At 40.5% G+C, this 20,570-nt stretch overlaps 1 protein-coding gene across 1 annotated transcript; it reads left to right on the top strand.

The window, feature by feature from the left end:
* Positions 1–1,006: 1,006 nt before the first annotated feature.
* Positions 1,007–20,570, top strand: LOC119702313 (cytochrome b-245 heavy chain). Its single transcript, XM_038140172.1, has 13 exons — positions 1,007–1,295; positions 3,661–3,756; positions 5,119–5,229; positions 8,630–8,714; positions 9,651–9,796; positions 10,570–10,760; positions 14,295–14,424; positions 15,328–15,420; positions 16,769–17,022; positions 17,305–17,467; positions 18,225–18,371; positions 19,555–19,679; positions 20,398–20,570. The coding sequence occupies exons 1-13, from the start codon at positions 1,251–1,253 to the stop codon at positions 20,522–20,524; spliced, it is 1,713 nt and encodes a 570-aa protein (XP_037996100.1). The 5' UTR covers positions 1,007–1,250; the 3' UTR covers positions 20,525–20,570.

Below are 20,570 nucleotides of genomic sequence, written 5' to 3'. Positions count from 1 at the left end.
ATGGTCTGTGTTCAGGCTGTCAGAAGGACCTCTGACTTTGCAACTGTTGTGACTGATCCAAGATCTGCCCTTCTGGGTTTGTAGCCTGCCCGAAACCTCCTGAGCCAATAATTCCATGTTTCAGGGGCTATGGTACCTAAGGAGCTTCCAGGCAAGGCAAAGCTGCTGAAGCTCAAAGCATCCTGGATACCTGCACTGGCTCACCCCAGAGAAGGCACAAGTAACTTACCCTGAGCTAGGGGGAAGAAAAAGGCAGTGAGAACGCTGCCATTCCTGGTCAGGGAGAGAAGGCTTGTCTTCACTGCAAGAATGGACATCCGCTAATCAGAACTGCCCCCCTCCTTTCCTTCCCAGCCACTCCAGCTGTTTAACTTCCAGAGGCTACCTCCATAAACAAAGATATGGGCACCAGACCCTCTGATGACATCCAGCATCCCTGGAAGTGTTACCCCATCCCTGAAAGCATCCAAGGTCAGGTTGGTTGGGGCCCTGAGCAGCCTGAGTTGGTGGATGGCCTCCCTGCCCATGGCAGGGGGTTGAAAGTAGATGATTTTCCAAGTCAATTCCAACCCAACCCTCCTATCAGTCTATAATTCTGTGATCCATTTGGGATGGCCATCAAAGGGGATCCTGTGAGACTCAAAACCACAAAAAAAAAAGCCTATCCAGTGACATTTCTCCTCAGTTTTGGCCAGAACAAAGAGGAATTTTGGAAGGAATTTAGTGAGATTTGAATGTACCAGACAAAGAGGAATGTTAGATTACACTTTGAAGTTTCTGTGGACATTGAATTACTGGAAAAGAAATAGTAATAGTGATTATTTATCAACAAAGATCAGCATGAACTGCATCTCAGTCCTGAGGTGATTAAAAAGAGACAGGTCTGGGCAGAGGTAAGTCTTCTGTGCTTTCTATGTTAGACTTCAGCATTAAAAGTTATATAAAGTGGCAATACATTTTTTTGCAGAAAACCTGACCAGTTGTATAATTTATTCTATCCTTTGTATCACAATGAAAAGGTATATTTCAACAGTTTATTTGTATTTGAGTTATGAAACGCTGTGTCTAGAGATGATAGAAACTTATTTGAAACAGAACTGGGGTCATGATTAAATGGTTAACTTATTTCCCAAATGAATGAGAAAGGAAACAGGGTGCTGCAACCTTTTGCTCTCACTTCCTCATGAGAGAAGACGTAGAGGCTGTCCCAGAGAGAGCAGGGCTGCAGTGCACACACATCTCAGGCAGCCATGGGGAACTGGGTGGAGAACGAAGGACTGTCCATCTTTGTCGTTGTAAGTACAAATATTGTTGTGATTTTTGTGTCCAGTGAAAAGTTCTGCAGAAAGCTGTGCTGAGCAGTTCTCACTGCGCCAGTGAAAGATGCACCTGGTTATGCAGAAACTGGGGCAGCAAATGCAGGGAAACGCTTCAAGGGAATAATTTTTAAGGAGCTCTCAGGTATTTCAGTTGCCATAGGCTTCACTGTTAACTGAGAAATGATCGTGTATTCACTTTGCTTTGTTAGAAATACTTTAGCTGAGCAAAACAAATAACTTTAAAACTAACTTAACTATGTGCACTTCAACAGAGAAAGCAATTAAAACAATCACCCTTTCTTGCACTTTTATAAACAGAATTGGGTCGAACTGAAAGCACAGTGTCTTGATGGTGTAAAATATTTATTAATGTCAGATTCAAGGGAGAAGAGAGCAGAGATTTAGAGCAGAGATTCATGAATCCTTTATTAAGACAACTACTATTTGAATTGAATTTGTTTACAGTTTGCATAGAGGGGCTGTGAAAGTAGGTTAAATTAATTCTTATAAAGATTTAAAAGTATGGAAAATCCCAGTTGCATTTACAAGTGCTAAAGAGTAAGCAGGGCAGTCCTCCTTGGAGAAAACTGAATTTATACTCTAGTGTTTTCTTTTTTTTACTTCACAGTATAAAGGTATATCTCTATACATATATTATGTACATATACATATATGTATTAAAAACAAATACAAAACCAAAATGTAAGAGCAGTTCAGGTATTGTGGCTACCTTTTGTTAGTAGATGTAAATATTGAGAGGAAGAAAAAGAAGGCATAGAATTTGTATATTTTTGGTGACTGAAATGTGAGCATCCTTATTCCAAAAAGTATTTCTACTGCTATGAGCAATCAGTACTTGTGTATGACCTTGTAATTTAGGAACCTAATCCCATAGCTATGGTACTTCAGTGCTTTGAAAGGGAGTGACTATGTTTTCCGTCACCTTCAGTGACTTGAGGAAGTTGAAACTGCCAAGAGGTGAATTCTGGCTTTTTTTTTTTCCCCCACCAGAACTGAAATATTAAAAGAATTAAGTAAGAGGCCTTTATTTTGCACAAATAAGGAACTTGGGTTTTGAACCTCAAAGCTATAACAAGGTGAGGGTAATAGGGAAGGAAACTACAGACAAAGAAACCAGCTAAAAGGATAGACCACTAGAAACCCTCCCCAAGTGCTCTGCTTTAGCCTCTACATCTTTACTCACACTGAGCAGGCACAGGGCTGTCCAGCGCTTGACAGAAACAGGACAGACACAATTCCTACTGATGTACCTCAACAAAACAGAAACACGCTGCCAGAGCGTGCCACTGTCACTTTTAATAAGTGTCCTAAGTAGTTAATCCGGAGATAAACTTGGTGTTTTAATGAGGATTTGGGGATTTCCTATATACTGCCTTACCCTGATGGAAATCCCTTAATTTCCCAGTATTGATTGACATTTTTAAGATCTGAAATAAACCCAGTTTTTTTTTACAGTGTTGTTTGAGCCAAAGAACTAGCAAAATATATGGGTTAGGAGGGGTGAGGAGCTGTAATGTCACCTTTTCTGGGCTCCCAGTTCTCAGACTTTCTTTCTGTTTTCATGTACCACTTAGTAAAACTTACTTAGTCTGAGTGCAGTGTTACAGATATGTTTCAATATGGGATGGGAAATCAGCCAACCAGCTCCAGGAGGGCAAATACCCAGATTCATTATGACCTTTTGGCCAGATAGACTTGTAGCTGCCTAAGAGTTAATAACATGCACCTCAGGATGTGTAAGTGCGAGAAAATTCTGCAGCGCAGCAACAAAGCCTGGTTTGGGGTAGTCTACATGCTACCAAAGGGCCTGTGTTGAATATTCCCTGCTGGCTGATTTCAGACCCTCTTCTTGAATTCAGCCCTATGTGTAATTTAGCCTATCTAAAGTTAGGTCTCAAGCTTCTTTGTCACAGCTTCCAAGTCTTCTTCTCACATAATTTAATGTGTCTGTGGAACCGCCATTTGGAAGAGTCCCCAACCTTCAATGGTATTTAGAGATTTAACTGGACTCAGAATTAAACAGTTGTAATATGACAGTCCTGATACAACCAACCCTAAACTCCTTGACCTACGAAAACATTTAGGCTGCGCATTGCTGTGTTTTGGCTTATTGCCACTCCTGTATCCTGTCTTCACAAATCAGAGTTTATTTATACCAGAAAGATTTCATTCACCCTTGCTGAAAACTTTATACCCTGCAGTACATCTCTGTGTGCAAATAGGAGCACAGGGATGTAACTGACTGTGATCTGAACTGGGTAAATTCAGATGGATTATTTCTAACAACAAACTGTAAGTTTCCTGTTTAATTCTCTTTCAGCTTGTGTGGCTGGGCTTAAATGTCTTCCTCTTTTGGTGGTACTATCTTGTGTATGATGTCCCACCAAAATTCTTCTACACCAGAGTGCTCCTTGGCGTAAGTACAAGACATTATTATTTTGGCACAGACAGAGCACACAGCAGTTTTGAATAGTTTTAGCTGATCAAAACTGGATCTAGTGGCTGGAGCAGCAGGCTTATGTAGAAATCACATGCAAGCAGATAACTGAATGCAGGCAGATGTTCAGTGCTTCTGATCCCATTATAAAGATGTTTTCAGTTAACTATTATGCTCCTGGTAATTAAATTAAGCATTAATTGTGGCTACTTTATTAAGAAAAAGATGAATAAAATATTTCTGTGGAACTGTTGCACAGTCATTTCTCCTTGCAATTATTTTTCAGAGCATGAATTTCTTATAAATATATTGGCTCTGCAAAGCAATCACCGTTCATATATTCATCAGGAATGTGAGTGGTAGTCAGGTAGTGAAGTGATCCTGGATCCTGGGCTATTCCATGTAATCCAACTGGTTAATGCAGCATTGAGTGTCCTACTACAAACTTGCTTCCAAAGCTACCACAGGTCATGACCTATTGACAGGGAAAATTAATTTGTTCACATATTTTAAAACCCTGATCACAGGCATAAAAATCAACCTAAGCTTCAGATTACAGAGCACAGCATTTTTCTGAAGGTTTGCAAAGCTGTGGTTTAATTCTACAAAGCCTGAAATCCCATTCAGCTTCTGGTCTGCGGATCAAATCCTGTCCTTTGCCACCATGATGCATTTGCCTTTGAAGTCACTCATGCTTGGATAAGCAGAGCTCAGTGTAAACCCAAACAGCTCTGCTCTAAAACCTAAAAGGGTCTCAATCCATGCAAGGAGAGCAAACATTATTTTTCTTCCCTTCATTGCATTTTGACTACTATGGTCATTTTTCCTTCATTTCAAACAGCTCAAAAATCTTAAATAAAATTAATGGTGTGAAGACCAACGTTAAGGAAACAGATTCCTAAAAGCTGAGGCAATAAATTTCTCTAGACTCCTTTACTGACAGAGAACTTAAACCACTTCTCTTATAAGCTGTCCATAACCCCCACCAACTGAAACCACAGGCTCTACAGCCTTGGGGCACAAAACTCTACTAATGGCTTAGATTTGCACCTGTTTGACTGTCGAATGCCAAACATGACAGGCAGATTTTTATACAACCATGTTAATTCAAAACTGAAAATAGGAGGTGTCTGTTTGGCTGCAGGTGCATGTTCTGCCTGCACATGTGTTTCTGCCTTCACCAGAGCCTGATTCCATTGAATATTCACAGTGTAAATGTGAACTCCAGATCTCACACTCTTTACCAGTTAAGATATAATACATAAATGAAATCTGTGCCTGTCCATGCCCTGGATAATGTCTTTGGTAATACATTTAATAACAGCATCTCTCTAATTACAGCGTGCTCTGGCTCTTGCAAGGGCCCCTGCAGCCTGCCTGAATTTCAATTGCATGCTGATTCTGCTGCCAGTGTGTCGAAACCTGCTCTCCTTCCTCAGAGGATCAAGTGCGGTAAGATGAAGAAAGAATTTCAAAATTTATGAAAGATATTATCTTTCATACCTAAACAGACTTGCAAATATACCAAGAAACTGTGCCCAAGTTCCCCAAATATACCATATTTTGAGGATGTCCTCTTACAAGAAGCAGATAATATACCATATTTTGAGGATGTCCTCTTACAAGAAGCAGATAAGCCTGGAGTTTGGCCAAGAGCAAGACTGAGGTCTAATGACCATGGGGTATCTAGAGCTCTGATGAGAGTTTAGCTTTGAATTAGTCTCCTTTGAGTCCTCCCTTTTCAGCTGCCTCCTGGCCATGGTCCTGCCCTGGATGCTAAGTCCCTCTTTTGGCTGGCAGAAGCTGTTGATGCTCACACACATCCATTGTTTGTCACTGATGCTACGGCCACTTAAAGAGGGAAATATCATCCCCTGTCTGTCTTTGCACGCTCAGTCCTTAAGGTAAATTTAGTCTTTTCACACTTTCAGAAGGAGACTTTTTCAGCTGGCTCATAAATTACGTTCTATCTTATCTGAATTGCATTTCCACCTCAGATGAAATAGTTCACACGCCTTTTGACTTTTTTGAGCTCCCAAATACAAATGTTATACATAGCACTGAGGAACTGACACTAAGGAAAGGACAACTTATCCTAAGTGACAGCTGGAGAGATTTCCTATGATAGTACTGACACTATCACACTGCCAAAATCTTGGTTTCTGGCTATTACAGCAGAAATAATGCAGACAATGCAGGCCATGGTCCAGTGAAAAAGCAATGTTCTCCTCAAGTTCATGAATTTTCCTTCCAAATGTATAATGATTCTTCCTTTCTTTCTGGACATTTTTAACATAAACATGATCAACAAAACCAGGTCCCAGAAGTTGCTTTTCATCTCTAAACCCAGTCTAAATTTCTTAATGCAAATGAGACAGCCTGCAGGGGCTGGAAAGGCAGAGCAGAAGAGGAAGTGATAAAATAGATGCAGTGTTTCAACAGTCCTTCACAAGGGAAGAAAGAGGGATATGAAGCAATAAGAAAATAACCAGAGACAAAATTGGCTGTACTTCCATCTCGTACATGCATCCTCACAATGACTGCGGCTGAATAAATGAGATGTGCCTGCCACATTAAACTCTTTAATTATATTTATGAGCAAGGCCAGTGCTCTAGCCTTTCTAAGGAATAACACTTAGGAATATAAAATTGGAAATACATGTTAGGCTTTCAGTCTTTTCCTATACTCCTTCAGATCCTGAGATGCTACAAAACAGCCAGCCATACCCTCCATTCATGTAAAAGGAGAAAGGATACTAAATAAAGCTGCAGGGTTAAAGTTGTTATTTCCCAGGCAGATCAGCAAGTATCAGCCAAAATCCAAGCTGACTCCTCTGGCTGCAGAAGCCAATAATGAGCATAAATTTAGAAAGAATTAATGTTGCTGTGGATGAATGCAACTGGAAAATAGTGATGAGCCAATGATCATATAAGGCATTTTTGAGATTGCACAGGTGAAAGCAAGCTGGGCAGAGGTCTTCTGAGCTCAAAGCAGTGAAAGAGCTGCAGATACATATGCAGAGTACTGGAAGGCCAAAATCTGATTCCAGGTGTTGAGAATTGTTTTCCAGCTGGGACTTTGTGCTACTTGTCCTGAATTGCTCCTCTCCTAGCATGCATAACCTAACTTTTCTAACCAAGGTCTTGGGAAACTGTCCCTCTTTGTATTCAAACTACAGAGTCAGTCCTTTGCCTTGGGCACTGTGGTAGAGTCACTCAGACTACCCCCAGATAAAAGTGAGTTCCAGGCAGGGAGATACAGTTCCATTCCTGCTGGCAGCATGCTCTCCTGCTGATAGCTGGGAATGAGGAAGCAAAAGGCTCTGAGGGTGAGCAAGGAGGGCAGTTAGGGGCATAGAATAGGACTCCTAGGCAGCTGGTGTTTGTTTAGCTCCAGTTGCTTTTTTGCAGTAAAGCTACACTCCAGGAAGGATGTAATTTTAGATCTTAAGCAAAAATGGCCCAGTGAGCCACTGGCAGTGGGGGACACAGGGGGATAGCTGCTTATGCTTGTTGTGCTGTTGTCTCTAATTAGCTATGCTCTGCAGGTAACAACTGTGAGGGTCTATAAGAAAAATCATTTAAATGTCAAATAACTTATTGGAAGAGAATCGACCTTCCCAACAGCAATGTCCTTGGGGTCAAGAAGAGGAAAGGATTGTTCAAACACAGCGTTCAAAGGGAGTATACTGAAAAGTCTCACCCTCTCCATCCTGCCACCCAGAAATCACATGTTACAAAGTAATTTGTAATAACTTTACAACTTCTTCATTGAAAGGATAGCTGTGTTGTATTTTGCATGCCCATCGTTGCTGTATTAACTGTTGTTAATGAGCCACATGACTGAAGGCAGCTGGAGCCCTGTGCCATTGCTTGGCCTTCACTTCTTAGATCAAGTGGTGTTTGCAAGGGAGTCAAGCACTGACTCACTATGCCACATTTTATTCTACAATAGTTTTTATTGTTTCTCAATATAGGTGATACAAAAAGGCCAAATTTCTCCTGGTTGTTATTATAGTCTGAAGTGATTGTGGCAGCCCCAGAGAGTTTGTCTCTTGTGAGGAAATACTTGTGGCAGTTTGCATAGTGTTTTGTTCCCCTATCCGGTCAGCAAATGCAATACAAACATACAGCACATGACAGTCATGCCTTTTATTGTGTGGAGACAGCAAATGTCGGCTTTACAGGGACTTCAGGTTTTAGGAAAACTCCCAGTGACTGCAGCAGAGTTCATTTGGGGTCTGTCAGGAACCCATCATCATTAATAATGAAAATATAATTCTGGTTTTTTTTGAGAATTAATTTCTTTGGTTTGTATCTGCAGAGATATTTGCTGTTTTTTTTGGGTAACTCCAAAATCAAGTTGTAGGTGAATGCCTGGGAAGTAAACCCAGTATTTTGGGGAAGGAATGCCTTCATATCACTGGCATAGGTGATATGATTTGGAGTGGGAGCTCCCTGAGACAGTTACACCCAAACTTGCAGCTTGTTTCCAGACTGTGAACCACAATAGGATCCTGGTGCGACCAAAGCAGTCACTCTAACATGGCAGACTTTTTTTTGCAAAACCTCATTTTGTTTATAATTAGCAATTTAAAACATTGTCACACTGGATGTTGAATTTTTTCTCCTTGTCAAATACTTTGTTTCAGGGGGACGTGTTAAAACATAATCTGGAATTCCTGTTTTCTGAAAGATTGAGGGAAATATTTTTGTCTATATTTTGGAATTTTAATTTTTTTCCTAGCAATGCCTCCAATGTGCTCAGGGCTTCTGGTTTTGTCCCTGCCTTTAAAAAGTGTGCACAGACAACACAAATAGTCTTCACATACCTTTTTCTTTCAACCCAAAGTGCTGCTCTACCCGTATCAGGCGACAGCTGGACAGGAACCTCACCTTTCACAAAATGGTGGCCTGGATGATCGCCCTTCACACTGGTTGGTACTCCAATGTTTCTTTGTTTATTGCTTTCTTGTGTATTTTACGTAGAATCCAGGTGGCTTCAAAGTTCTTAAGGATATGGACAGAGACCTGATTCCATTGAAGGAGTCAGCGTGTGCCAAGGCTTAAATCAGTTTCCTGATATGTGCCAACTGTCAGAGAGCAAAAGATAAGAAAGAATACCTTTATTTTGAACTGTCAGTACTATTTATGATAGTTTAATAAAGGGAGTTTAGCAATGTCCTGAGAACCGGATACGCTGGTTTGAATTCTTGTTTAGATTTACTTATTATCTTCCATCTAAAACAAATAATAGAAATTCTTTTTAAAAAGGATGTAAAAAGCTTGGACCCTTTGAAGATAAATAAGTATCTGCTGATAGGAGGTGGTTCAAGTTTTGAAAAGCATTGTTCAATTTTACTCTACAAAAGCATGTAGTGAAATTCATGTGAACATCTCAGCTGTTTTAGTTTTTGGATGCATTCAGCTCAGCAAGAATATTACTGATGATTATTAGCAGATTTGTGGAACAAAGCAGCACGAATAAATGTGACCCCAAATAAATCCAGATTCAGTTTTTGACTCTTTTACAGAAGTCCTGGATGAGGATGTTCCTCAACAAATAGTTTAAGCCATTCCATATTTTAGTATCCCATTTCTTAGGGTACTTGAATTGTTGAAAGGCTTTGTTGAACAAAAATATACTGAATTTTTCCCTTTACTTCTTTCCCTCCCTCACCCAAAACCTGCAAAATTCAGGTGGTAAAATTTTAACAGTAAAACACATCAGTGATCTACAATTATGATGAAGAATGGCAAGAGCAGCAGAGCTCTTAAGCAGCAGTTGACAAATGTGACAAAGTTTCAAATGTTACCCCAAACCACCGAGTACTTGTGATCAATGCTGATTATTCCTTTCCTGTCACTCCTAGCAATTCACACCATTGCACACTTATTCAACGTGGAGTGGAGTGTGCAAGCCCGTGTGGAAGAGAAAGGCACCCTGGCAGCTGTGCTTTCTGGCCTTGGAGACAAACCAAAGGAAAGCTACGTCAACTTCTACAGACAAACCATTGCTGTAAGTGACACCAAAGGGTCATCATTACATTTGTGTAGGTGATCATATAAGAGCATTTGAGCAGAGTGCCTGTTTCTGGTGTCCACAGTCTGGGTTTGGGCCATCTTGCAGAAAAAACCTTGTAGAATTCATTTTTCTATATTTGCCAGTAGTATCGTTGCTGAGCTCGGGTAGTACTTTAAACTTTTTCACCTGAAGATTTCTAAGTACTTTAAAAACATTATGTAGAAGCATACCCTGTAAAGCAATGTTCTGACTTAGACATGGAACTCAGAAAGGTACACAGAAGTAAAGGCAAAAGTTTTGAAGTTGGGTGGTTTAAGCTGTGGTCAGTGGGGAAAAAGAAAAGAAAGTACTTCCCTACTTCTCAGTAGAGTGCTGAGCCTCCAAACTCTGCATGAGTTATGAGTCCCACAGCTGTGCAATACCAGAGGAAAGGAGAATTTTCATTTAGCTCCTGAAATATGGATGTAGAATTCCAGCTCTGAACACCAGAACTGTGCAAATTCATTCACCTTCCCCAAAGAAGTGCTGCTGAGCCCCGGCAGTGTAAGAAACCATGCTTGGTGTGTTAATTCATGGAAAACACATTCTCTCTACTTCCAATTACCTTAGTAAAGGTAAATGTGCCATGCAACCAAAATGAACTGGGATTTTGGCATCAGATGACTTAAGGACTTGTTACAAAGTAAAAGGTTTGGTGAGGGATGGTTCAACTGGCTCTGCTTTGATGCAACCCCTTCCTTAGACCAAGGTGTGCAATTGTTTCACAGAATCCCATCGGGGGACTCTATGTGGCTTTTACGTACTTGGCTGGCATCACTGGGGTTGTCATCACACTGGCCCTCATCCTCATCATCACCTCATCCACCAAAACCATCCGGAGGTCATATTTCGAAGTATTTTGGTACACCCACCATCTCTTTGTCATCTTCTTTATTGGCCTCGTCATCCACGGTGCTGGGTGAGTATTTGTGCTTATCACAAAATATCTGATAACTACTGAATCTTTATTTAAAGCCCCCTTCACACATGAGTATGGGGACTTCTGTCACTGAGCAGCAGCTGGTTTTGATGGCAGTGATGGGCCAGTTGAGGCTCTGAGAGTCAAGAGGCTCTCACTGATAGGTGCAACAAGCTGTCCTCACACAGGAGGTTTCATGTGACTTTGGCATACTTAAGCTTGCTATCATTCAACTTCTTCTGATATCTTAATTGCAAAGCTCTTTCCCAAGGTTTCTGTTTCAAATTGTAAATTTACCTTTCTCTCCTAAAAGGAATTGCATCACACACATGCATGTAAGGAGATCTCAGTATAGAAATTACACAGAGTCTAGAATTTTATTGGTTAATGAAAAGTATAGTAATATAGATTTATGTTTCAGGCTTGGATGAACTTGTAATATCGGTCGCATTTAAGAATAGATTTTTAGCTGTTTCAACTTAGAAATAGTCATTTGTAAAGTTTTCTAACTTTCAAATGCCAAACGTCTTTTTCTCCTGTTGCTTCATTCCATATCTTCTTCTGAAAGAGCTGAAAAGCCCAATGAAACAGTTTTAGCACTACACACACACAATTTTAGCACTTACAAAAATGGACTTTAGATCTATTTTATAAAACCAAAGAATGGGTGAATAAAGAAAAAACCTCAAGTATCCAAGCTACATTTAAGTAGTTCATAATTACAGTACATTTCCCATTTTAAAGGCAGTCCTACATGCAATAGAAAGTGTGCTTTAAAAATGCCCAGCAAAAATGACTATTCAAAACCACTTCCTTACAGTCCATTAGTCCCACTAAAAAGACAGAAATCAAAGTAAAACAGGAAGAACAAAAATAGAAGGCAGATGGGAATCACCCCCAGCCTATTTGTCCATTCCAACTTTCATAACAAGGAAACAGTTTGAGCAAAACTTGTGGAAGGAAAAAACCAAGTGGTTCATGTTTTCTTCAGCATTGTATAGTTACTGACACAATGTCCAAACTTGCCAGTAATTACCACAATGCTATCAGAAAGTGAACATTGCCCTTTCCAGAGGTCAGTGGAGAGCTGACATATATTTTATAAAAATTGAATTTTTATTTACTTCAGTGTTCACTGTACTCCCACCATCTCAATTGTACTGGAACGAAAAGGCAAGAGTTTGGGCAGCAGTGGTGGTCAGTGAAGTTGAGCTGTCCTTTGGGAGCAGATAGACATAGGAATATTCTCATCTGTAGAGGGAGGGATGCTTTCCAGTGAACTCAGTGACCTCACTTATTTGGCCTTCAAGGTAATAATGACATTTTGAGTTCAGAGAAAATCCACAGAGAAATACAAGATGGGCTTGTTACACTCATGGAAGGCATCTCAAGTGGGCAAAGATGGATGTCATGGAATGAGTATGAACTGACAGTCTCAAAGCAACATGTTAGGAAGAGGCATAAACTCCAGTTTATCTCGGGGGACAGAAGGCTGTCACACATATTCTCATTAATCCCTACAAACACACATCCTTGTATATACAGAAAGCTGAGTCAAAGGTTATTGACAGCATCAAAGGGGCAGATTCAAAAAAGATGGAGAAACACTATTTACAGGAGCACAGAGTGACAGAAAAGGGGGAATGGCTTCAAACTGAGAGCAGGTTTAGATCAGCTATTAGGAAGAAATTCTTTACCGTGAGGGTGTTGAGGCACTGGCACAGGTTGTCCAGAGAAGCTGTGGCTGTCCCATCCCTGGAATTGTTCAAGGCCAGGCTGGATGGGGCTCTGAGCAGCCTGGGCTAGTGAAAAGTATCCCTGCCCGTGGCACGAGGGTTGGAACTGGATGATCTTTAAGGTCCCTTCCAACCCAAGCCGTTGTGTGATTTAATTCTCTGACTCTAAAATAATCCTTGTTTGTTACAAGCTGTTACAGCACTTTTGAAGCACTGCTGTTTATTTGTGCATGAGGTCTGTGTCACAAATGTCCCAAATTTCCCAACACAGTAAATGTAAAGAGGAGAGGGTACAGAGGTGCAGTTTGCTCTTTTGGAATTAAAGGAAAACCTTCACCCAAAAAAGAATTACAAGACTATACTGCTGAAAACTTAATTACAGTACTAGAAAGAGCATCTACACTGACTGATAAGGGGAAAGAAACTTTTTTTTCTCTTGTACAGGGTACTGACATTGTCAAACCTTGAATAGAGCACAGAGCCAGGCAAAAACCCTCAGACCCCCTTTCCCTTCAGCAGTGGGATGGGCAGTGGAGGAGACGGGCTCCTCCTGTGCCCGTAACTCATCCCAGAGGTGGCTCAGCTGAACCCCTTGTCATTAGTGGGGAAGTGAAGTGCAACTGCTGATATTCCTGCAAATTGCAACTCGTGATGCTGCTGGGACACTGTCACTGCTTCCCTTTATTTTTCAGACAGGATATTAATCAAACATTTAATGAAGAAGAGGTTCATTAGTAATATTTATGAGCAATATCTTATGTCTCAACCCTGTGCAGAGGTTTTGTAACAATTCTCTGAAAAATCTGTCACACAAGCTAGGTATGCATATGGCTTAGATACCATGTTTTTTTTTGAAATATCAGAAATGTTGTCTAGTTTACAGACACTGAGCTAGAAAAGCAGAAAGAGAAGATATGGTGAGAAGATATCGAAGAATCACATTGACATAAAACTGACCAGCCTGATTAGAAGCAGACTGTTTCTAGGGAAAATTCAGCAGATCTTAATCTGAATTTTTCTACTAAGATCCTGAGGTTGGCAGAACTCTGGAGAGAGGCAGGAAATAGTGAAAAAGAATAGACTTTTGCCCCTTGAAACTGAAATTACCTCTCTGCACCAGTTCTGCTATTGGAAGTACAGCTGTACTGGATCATCCAGGATTCTTTATTTGTTACTAAAACAAACAACAACAAACAAATAAACAAAGAACCAACCAAGCAAGAAAATTGAGGTCAGATAATTGGCTGATGCAAGCTGCTATAGCTGCAATAGCTGCTTGTGTCAAAAGCCTCTGTATTCATCCATAGCACCTGAACAGCTGCTCCACAGCATTAGAGGGAGAGGAAGGGCCAAAGGAAGAATGTGTGTTGGAAAGGGATTTCAAATTTCTAAAATAAACAGCAGAAATAATCTCTGTAGTGGTCAGTAGCAAATTGACTTGTCTGTTCCAGGTTTGTCTATTTTGTTTGGGTTTTTTTTCTTTTGGTCAGTTTGTTTGTTTTTTAATTGAAGAAAAAAAGTAGGAAAAGCATTGTGACCACATCCTGGAAGTGGTGATGGACATAACTCTCTGTTCCTCACCTAACCTTGATTTTATCCCACAAACTTCCCTCCTCATTTTTATTTCTTTAATGGTAACTTTGTGGGTAAATTAGAGCAGTAAATCTGTACCAAAGCTGTAGCAGTGCAGAAATCGACAACTCCACATAAATAGAGTAGTACATAAATAGAATAACAATAAGGAGCAGACACTTCCATTTTAATTTCATTGCCTTAATGACCTTTACTTTCTTCCCAGTCGTATTGTACGGGGACAGACAGCTGAAAGCCTGGCTGAACACAACCCAGAGATTTGCTACAAGAACTTCAGTCACTGGGGCAAGAGTCAGGCTTGTCCAATCCCCCAGTTTTCAGGCAATCCTCCTATGGTAAGAACACCTGGCTTGTGTGTAAATCCAATTTAAAATGTTCACAGTTTTCTATTTTTTCTTAAATTGCATAGAAAACCAGCCATATAACCCTCAGCACTCTTCAGTGACAGCTTCCTTTGCATGAAGCAAGAGATTTGGGCACAGTGGGTTGTAAGCAGAAATGGACTTCAGACAGACTACATACCTCCAGTGTGCTGTAAAATAAGCACAGTTGACAGACAAAGCAAAAGAGCAATTGGTATCTGAGAACTTTTTATCCAAACAGTAAACTGCAAAGTAATGGGTCCTGGGAATATCTAGAAAGTGCTATAATTCTCATAATAAATAGTTTAACATTATTAATGGACTAATGATCATTAGCAAGAAAATAACACCCCGGAAATGTGAATTTCAAACTTCAGCTTTTATTGACTAACCAGGCTGTTTATTCTTTCACATTTCAAACAGATCTGTTAACAGAAACCGCATCTTTTCCTGCTGTAATACAGACCTGAGTCAATAATACCTTAATACCACATTTCTCTTTGTTACATTCTTTTTTAGACAGAGACAAAATTACTTGCAGGAAAATACCTTGCTGTAACTCTAGTAGAAACTAAAAAGCCAGCTGCAGCACTCAACAGAGAAAGAAATTCCCACTCTGACCAGAATTTTAAAGCTGTCATATATCTTAAGGATTCCCTAATCTGGTTAATAAAGAACACAGATTACTTGAACTTTACCTCTGCTTCTAGAATTTCCAGGATTTTATTTGATCTAGGTTACCATCTCATCTAGTGGAAGGTGTCCCTGTCCACAGCAGGGAGGCTGGAAATTGATAATCTCTAAGATCTCTTCCAACCCAAACCTTTCCATGATTCTGTGATCTTCATCATCTGACTTGTTTTCTTCTGCTTACAGACATGGAAGTGGGTGGTAGGTCCCATGTTTCTGTACCTGTGTGAGCGGCTGGTGCGGTTTTGGAGGTCACAGCAGAAGGTTGTTATCACAAAGGTAAGTGCTGATGCTGCACTTAATACCAGGCAAAGCATCACCTTCTTCTCCAAATGGTGCAGCAAAGGCAGAAACTCCTACATACCCAAGTTATCAGTGGAAGGAATGTTCTGACTGCTGTCATGATGCCAACATCTAACATCCAAATGTAGCCTCTAAAAGTGAGCGAGAGGAGGAGGTTAGCTGAGGCATAGGACTGAATCTTAGGAAAGAAATTAATTTTCTTTGTATTGGGTGAAAAAATTCCGCAGTACAGAAATCCCATAGACTTGAGAATAATTTAAGACACAGAACAAATGATCCCTGAAAACAAGTTAAGAGCATGTTTATTTTATGTATCCAAATCTAATGCTGAGCTTCCATTCCCATGGTGTGTTGCACAGATATTAACACTGATCCTGAAATTCTGACAGCTGAATTAGCACAGAACTAAGCTCAAACTTATGAAAACTATCCTGGCCTTTCTCTGGGTAATTTTCTCACATGGCACTGTGCGACATCCTGAGGACACACCCTGTTCAAATCATAGCAGGGTTTTGGGGATGACACTAGGTGTTTCTACTGTGCTCTATAATGTTGCTGACCCATTGGAAGGCTCCTAAATATTTGCATGCTTTTGGTAATTTTACCAAAATATCGTGTGAACCACTTCTACACTATATTTCTATGGTGTCTGTTTTGTGCCCTGTTGGCAGAAAATTTCCTTCACCATCCTAAACACAACAGTTAATACCTAAATTAACAGACAGGGAGACTTGATTCTCTCTCTTGCAAATCTCTTTTGAAAAATGAAAATAATTTTGGCAGCCAACTTTAGGATTAAAAATTAGAGTGACAGAATTACTGGTTTTCCTTCTAGAAGATTATTTCTAAAGAATAGCCAAGGTCCCATCCAACTAAAGCAAGAAAACACCCATTTCCAGTGGTACTACCTATCCAATATCTGTAGGATATCCCTGTGGTTTTGCCCCTATATTTGCAGTCAGGCCCATTAACTCTGTGCTCTGTGCAATGGGTAAAGTCCATCTGGAATTATCAATGTGCACACACAGAGCTGGTCATGTGTTACAAGATGTGTCAGCCTGGCCTGTCCCCTTTGGAGTGACTGCAAGTGTGGTGTGAGAAAATATTTCAACCAAAACATCAGCAGCCTCTGTAGGCTTTCATCTGCCTGTCAGGTGCTGTGTCTCACTCTCAGCTCTGCTGGGAAGAAAGTTTCACCTGCTTTCCTTGCTCTCATAGCAGAGGATGATGTCAGTGATGGTGGACGTAAATACATCAGTGAGATACGTCAGTGAAGACAGACATTTTCTTTTCCTTATTTTTCCCTTTGCCCTTCTCACTGTAGGTGGTCATTCATCCCTTCAAGACAATTGAGCTCCAGATGATGAAAAAAGGCTTCAAGATGGAGGTTGGACAATACATTTTTGTCAAATGTCCAGCAGTGTCTAAACTGGAATGGCATCCATTTACACTGACCTCTGCTCCAGAAGAGGATTACTTCAGCATTCACGTCCGTATCGTAGGAGACTGGACAGAGGGCTTGTTCAATGCCTGTGGCTGTGATAAACAAGAATTCCAGGAGGCTTGGAAGTTGCCCAAGTATGTATAAAGAGTCTACCTGGTAAAGTCAAAAAACACCAATAACTGTTTAAATATTGCTCAACCAATTTTATGGCACCAGTGATACAAATGATAAATGGTGACACAGATGTGGGTCTTAGGTGCCTCTTTAAAGCTTTTTCTATCAATTTCACCTCTCCTTTTGCTGACTAGTATTCAGTCCAAATAGGCATTGTAGCAGACAAATACCTTTTAACTGTAATTTTAAATGGTGTTAATGAATATTCACTACTGATTTAATAAGCATACTTTCAATTCCAGGATAGCTGTGGATGGCCCCTTTGGAACAGCAAGTGAGGACGTGTTCAGTTATGAAACTGTGATGCTGGTTGGAGCTGGAATAGGGGTCACCCCCTTTGCATCTGTCCTCAAGTCTGTCTGGTACAAATACTGCCATGATGCCACCAACCTAAAGCTCAAGAAGGTATTGTGTCCTCTTTCCCAGACCCCTGTAACTGTTCAAGGCCCAAGGGCCCAAATCAAAGCAGGCACAGCAAAGGTGATCTGGCTCCAGGCATGCATGAGTCCTAAAAGAAGGAAGAGTCCTGTTGCCTCTCAAGATTAGCAGGAGGAAAAACAGGAGGATCTAAAGCAAAAATATAAGGAAAGGAGAAATAGACTGCAAGCCAAATCACACGTGCTAATCCTGACTGTGGCCCTGGGGATTTCCAGTAGCAGTGGAAATAGTGTTCATCTACTTGAGAAACACAAAGGCTTTTTGTAAGAAGAAGAGCAATGGAAGCATCCTTCTCTCCCCTCCTGCCCCGGGAAACTCCCTGTGCAGAGGTGTGGGGTCACACTTTGCAGTTATGGTCATATTCAGAGAACAGAACTGGTTTTTTTACCTACTTTATCTTGCCTGTCAGCAGACAGAGAGTTCACCTCTAAATCATTTATTTATGCCCTAACAAACTGTTTTACAAGGAGATAAGTAGGGAAACATCGCAAACTAAAAATGTAGAAGAGAAACAGGGAGATATTTCCTTGTTCTTGCAGTCAGTCATTCATTTTCATAACCCTCTCAGCATCAAAATTCCTGAACAGCTTCAATACCATCCTACCCATCTACTGAAGTGTTCAGGACATTTTTCACATGAAGTCTATAATCCTCATTCTGTCAACAGACATAAACCCAGAAAACATAAGTGTGTCCCCTGACAGCTCATTCTTGTCTCTTGCAGATTTATTTTTACTGGCTTTGCAGGGACACTCATGCCTTTGAATGGTTTGCAGACCTCTTGCAATCTCTGGAGGCTCAAATGCAGGAGAGGAATAATGCAGAGTTTCTGAGCTATAACATCTACCTTACAGGCTGGGATGAAACTCAGGTAACCCCACAGTGCGGGATATCACTGCCATAAAACTGAGGTTAATGTTAGAAAATTTGTTCTCATAACTATTCAAATGGTCTTTTATCCTGGGCATCCGTCTGGCTCCCAGAGGTTTTGAGTGCAGACAGGTGTTATCCATCAGAAGTTACATGGGATCAGCTGTTCATGTGCACTGATTTCCTTTCTGGTTTCCTCTGGCTGTGCTCTGTGGGAAGCAGGCTTTGCTCACAGGAGGAACCTCAGCTGACCATGTAGGAGTCTCTAAAACAGCTGGTGCTGCCTAAAGCATGTAACTAAGAGCTTTAGGAACCAGGGAAGCCAATGCACAAAGCTTGAACCATAGCAGCAGATTTGTTTCAGGACTCATGAGTTCTCCGGTCCTGTGCTGGAAGGTTGCTGTGGGGATAAAGGAGCAGATACTTGAGACTGTGGGATTGAGTCAGGAAAGGCTCTCACTGTTACTTTTAGTGATGCTTTATATTACACTTATCTCACCATTACAAAATTCACCTTGTGCCCAAAGTGCTGTAGCTCTGCTAGATAGACAGGGAGGGGGAGGAGCAAGGGAGTTATCACAGATGCAACATCAAAAAAAGGGAAAGGGAAGAAGAAAAGTCCCACATTTTTTTTCCTTGGGGATAAAGTTACCTGGAGCTTTTTTTTTTTTTTTTGTCTCATATAAAAGGGCTACAGAACTCTGTAAGGCCTGAGTTTATGCTTTTAACCACATCTTCTTTTCCTTGCTTTACTTAACTTAGCTGGTCTAGCTACAAATTACACAGGCAAGACCTCCTCATATGGATCAAACCTTCCAGAGAACAAACTGGCAGGATTTCATTAAGGTCAAGAGAGTCATGCTATTGTATTTGAAGGGAAAGGATTTTTTAATTTGCAGTCCTATGTTAGAGTTCTTACACTAAACCTATTAATTGAAAAACCCTACAATTAATTGCTGCATTCAATGTTTCATAGCTTTAACTCTTGAGATCACCCAGTCTGGGGAGAAGGAAGGGGTAGACACTGATAGTCAGGATTTTATCAGTCCTATCTTTCCTTGAAAAACACCATAAATTCCGTAATCTCATTAGAGAAATGACTCAGTCAGTATTGACATTATTATTTTTTAACCAGAACACAATGCTGCTGTATTTATCTGTCCTTTGTCTTTCATTTCCCACAGGCCACTCACTTCGCAGTGCATCATGAAGAAGAGAAAGATGTGATCACAGGACTGAAACAGAAAACCTTGTATGGAAGACCTAACTGGGAAAATGAGTTCAAAACGATTGCAGGGAAGCATCCTGGGTAAACCTTTGCAAATTTATGGTGTCTTTGGACTTCCTCTATTTAATGGCCATACACACCATACAGCACAATCTTGTTCCTTTGGCTGATAAAGTTTGAGGAGCATTTTTTTCCCTATCTATCTTCAGGTATCTTCTATTCTTTTTTCAGCCATGGACATGATCTGTGATCTTGACCAAATTATTTTGACCTACAATTAAAAAAAAAAAAATCATTCCTTTTTTACAAGATACTTCTTGGAGTATCTAGTTACTAGCAGAAAATGTAGGAAAAAACTCACCCTATTCTTCTAGCTGAAGTAAGTAGGAGTATCAGGTGGTGTCTAAACACCTCCAAAACCACTTTCTGCCTCTAGAAACCAAACCTGAATACGGGTGACCTTTAGCTAACCACCCAAAATTTGCAGGAAAAAACCAGAATAGCTCCTCTCAAGAATTTGTGCCATAAGCTCTTTGAATCTCTATTTCTTTGATTCAGTGAGGTCAATAAACCTGTCTTCACCGACTAAGGCCAAGCTGAGATTTAGCCCAGCATTTGTTTTAGAAGCAGCAGTAAGTTTGAAGGGGTTATGAGGTTTAGGGGATAGATGTCCAGTTCTACTTCAGTTCCTGTAACTGGGAAAAACCCTTGCATCTATAGAACATAAAAATTATTTACATGGAGAATATCCAGCTGCTTTCATACCTAGTTTCTGACCATATTTTCATTTTCTTAACAGCTCCAGAATAGGTGTTTTTCTCTGTGGCCCTGAGGGCCTGGCTGACACACTCAACAAGCAGAGCATCAGCAACTCAGAAGCTGATCCACGAGGAGTACACTTCATTTTTAACAAAGAAAATTTCTAACTCTGAAACAAGTGGGGGTCATTAAAAGCAAAGTTTAAAGACTGAA

The sequence above is a fragment of the Motacilla alba genome, chromosome 1, assembly GCF_015832195.1.
Source record: "Motacilla alba alba isolate MOTALB_02 chromosome 1, Motacilla_alba_V1.0_pri, whole genome shotgun sequence".
Classification (NCBI taxonomy): Eukaryota; Metazoa; Chordata; class Aves; order Passeriformes; family Motacillidae; genus Motacilla; species Motacilla alba.
The sequence above is the reverse complement of the archived record's forward strand: the minus strand, read 5'-3'. Positions and strand labels throughout refer to the sequence as shown.

What these genes read in the sequence shown, in the direction of transcription:
- LOC119702313 (XM_038140172.1), top strand. Translation starts at nt 1,251, where the DNA reads ATGGGGAACTGGGTGGAGAACGAAGGACTGTCCATCTTTGTCGTT. An exon ending in GATGATCGCCCTTCACACTG is followed by an intron (nt 8,715 to 9,650) that starts GTTGGTACTCCA and finishes TGTCACTCCTAG; the next exon opens with CAATTCACACCATTGCACAC. An exon ending in AGAAGGTTGTTATCACAAAG is followed by an intron (nt 15,421 to 16,768) that starts GTAAGTGCTGAT and finishes TTCTCACTGTAG; the next exon opens with GTGGTCATTCATCCCTTCAA.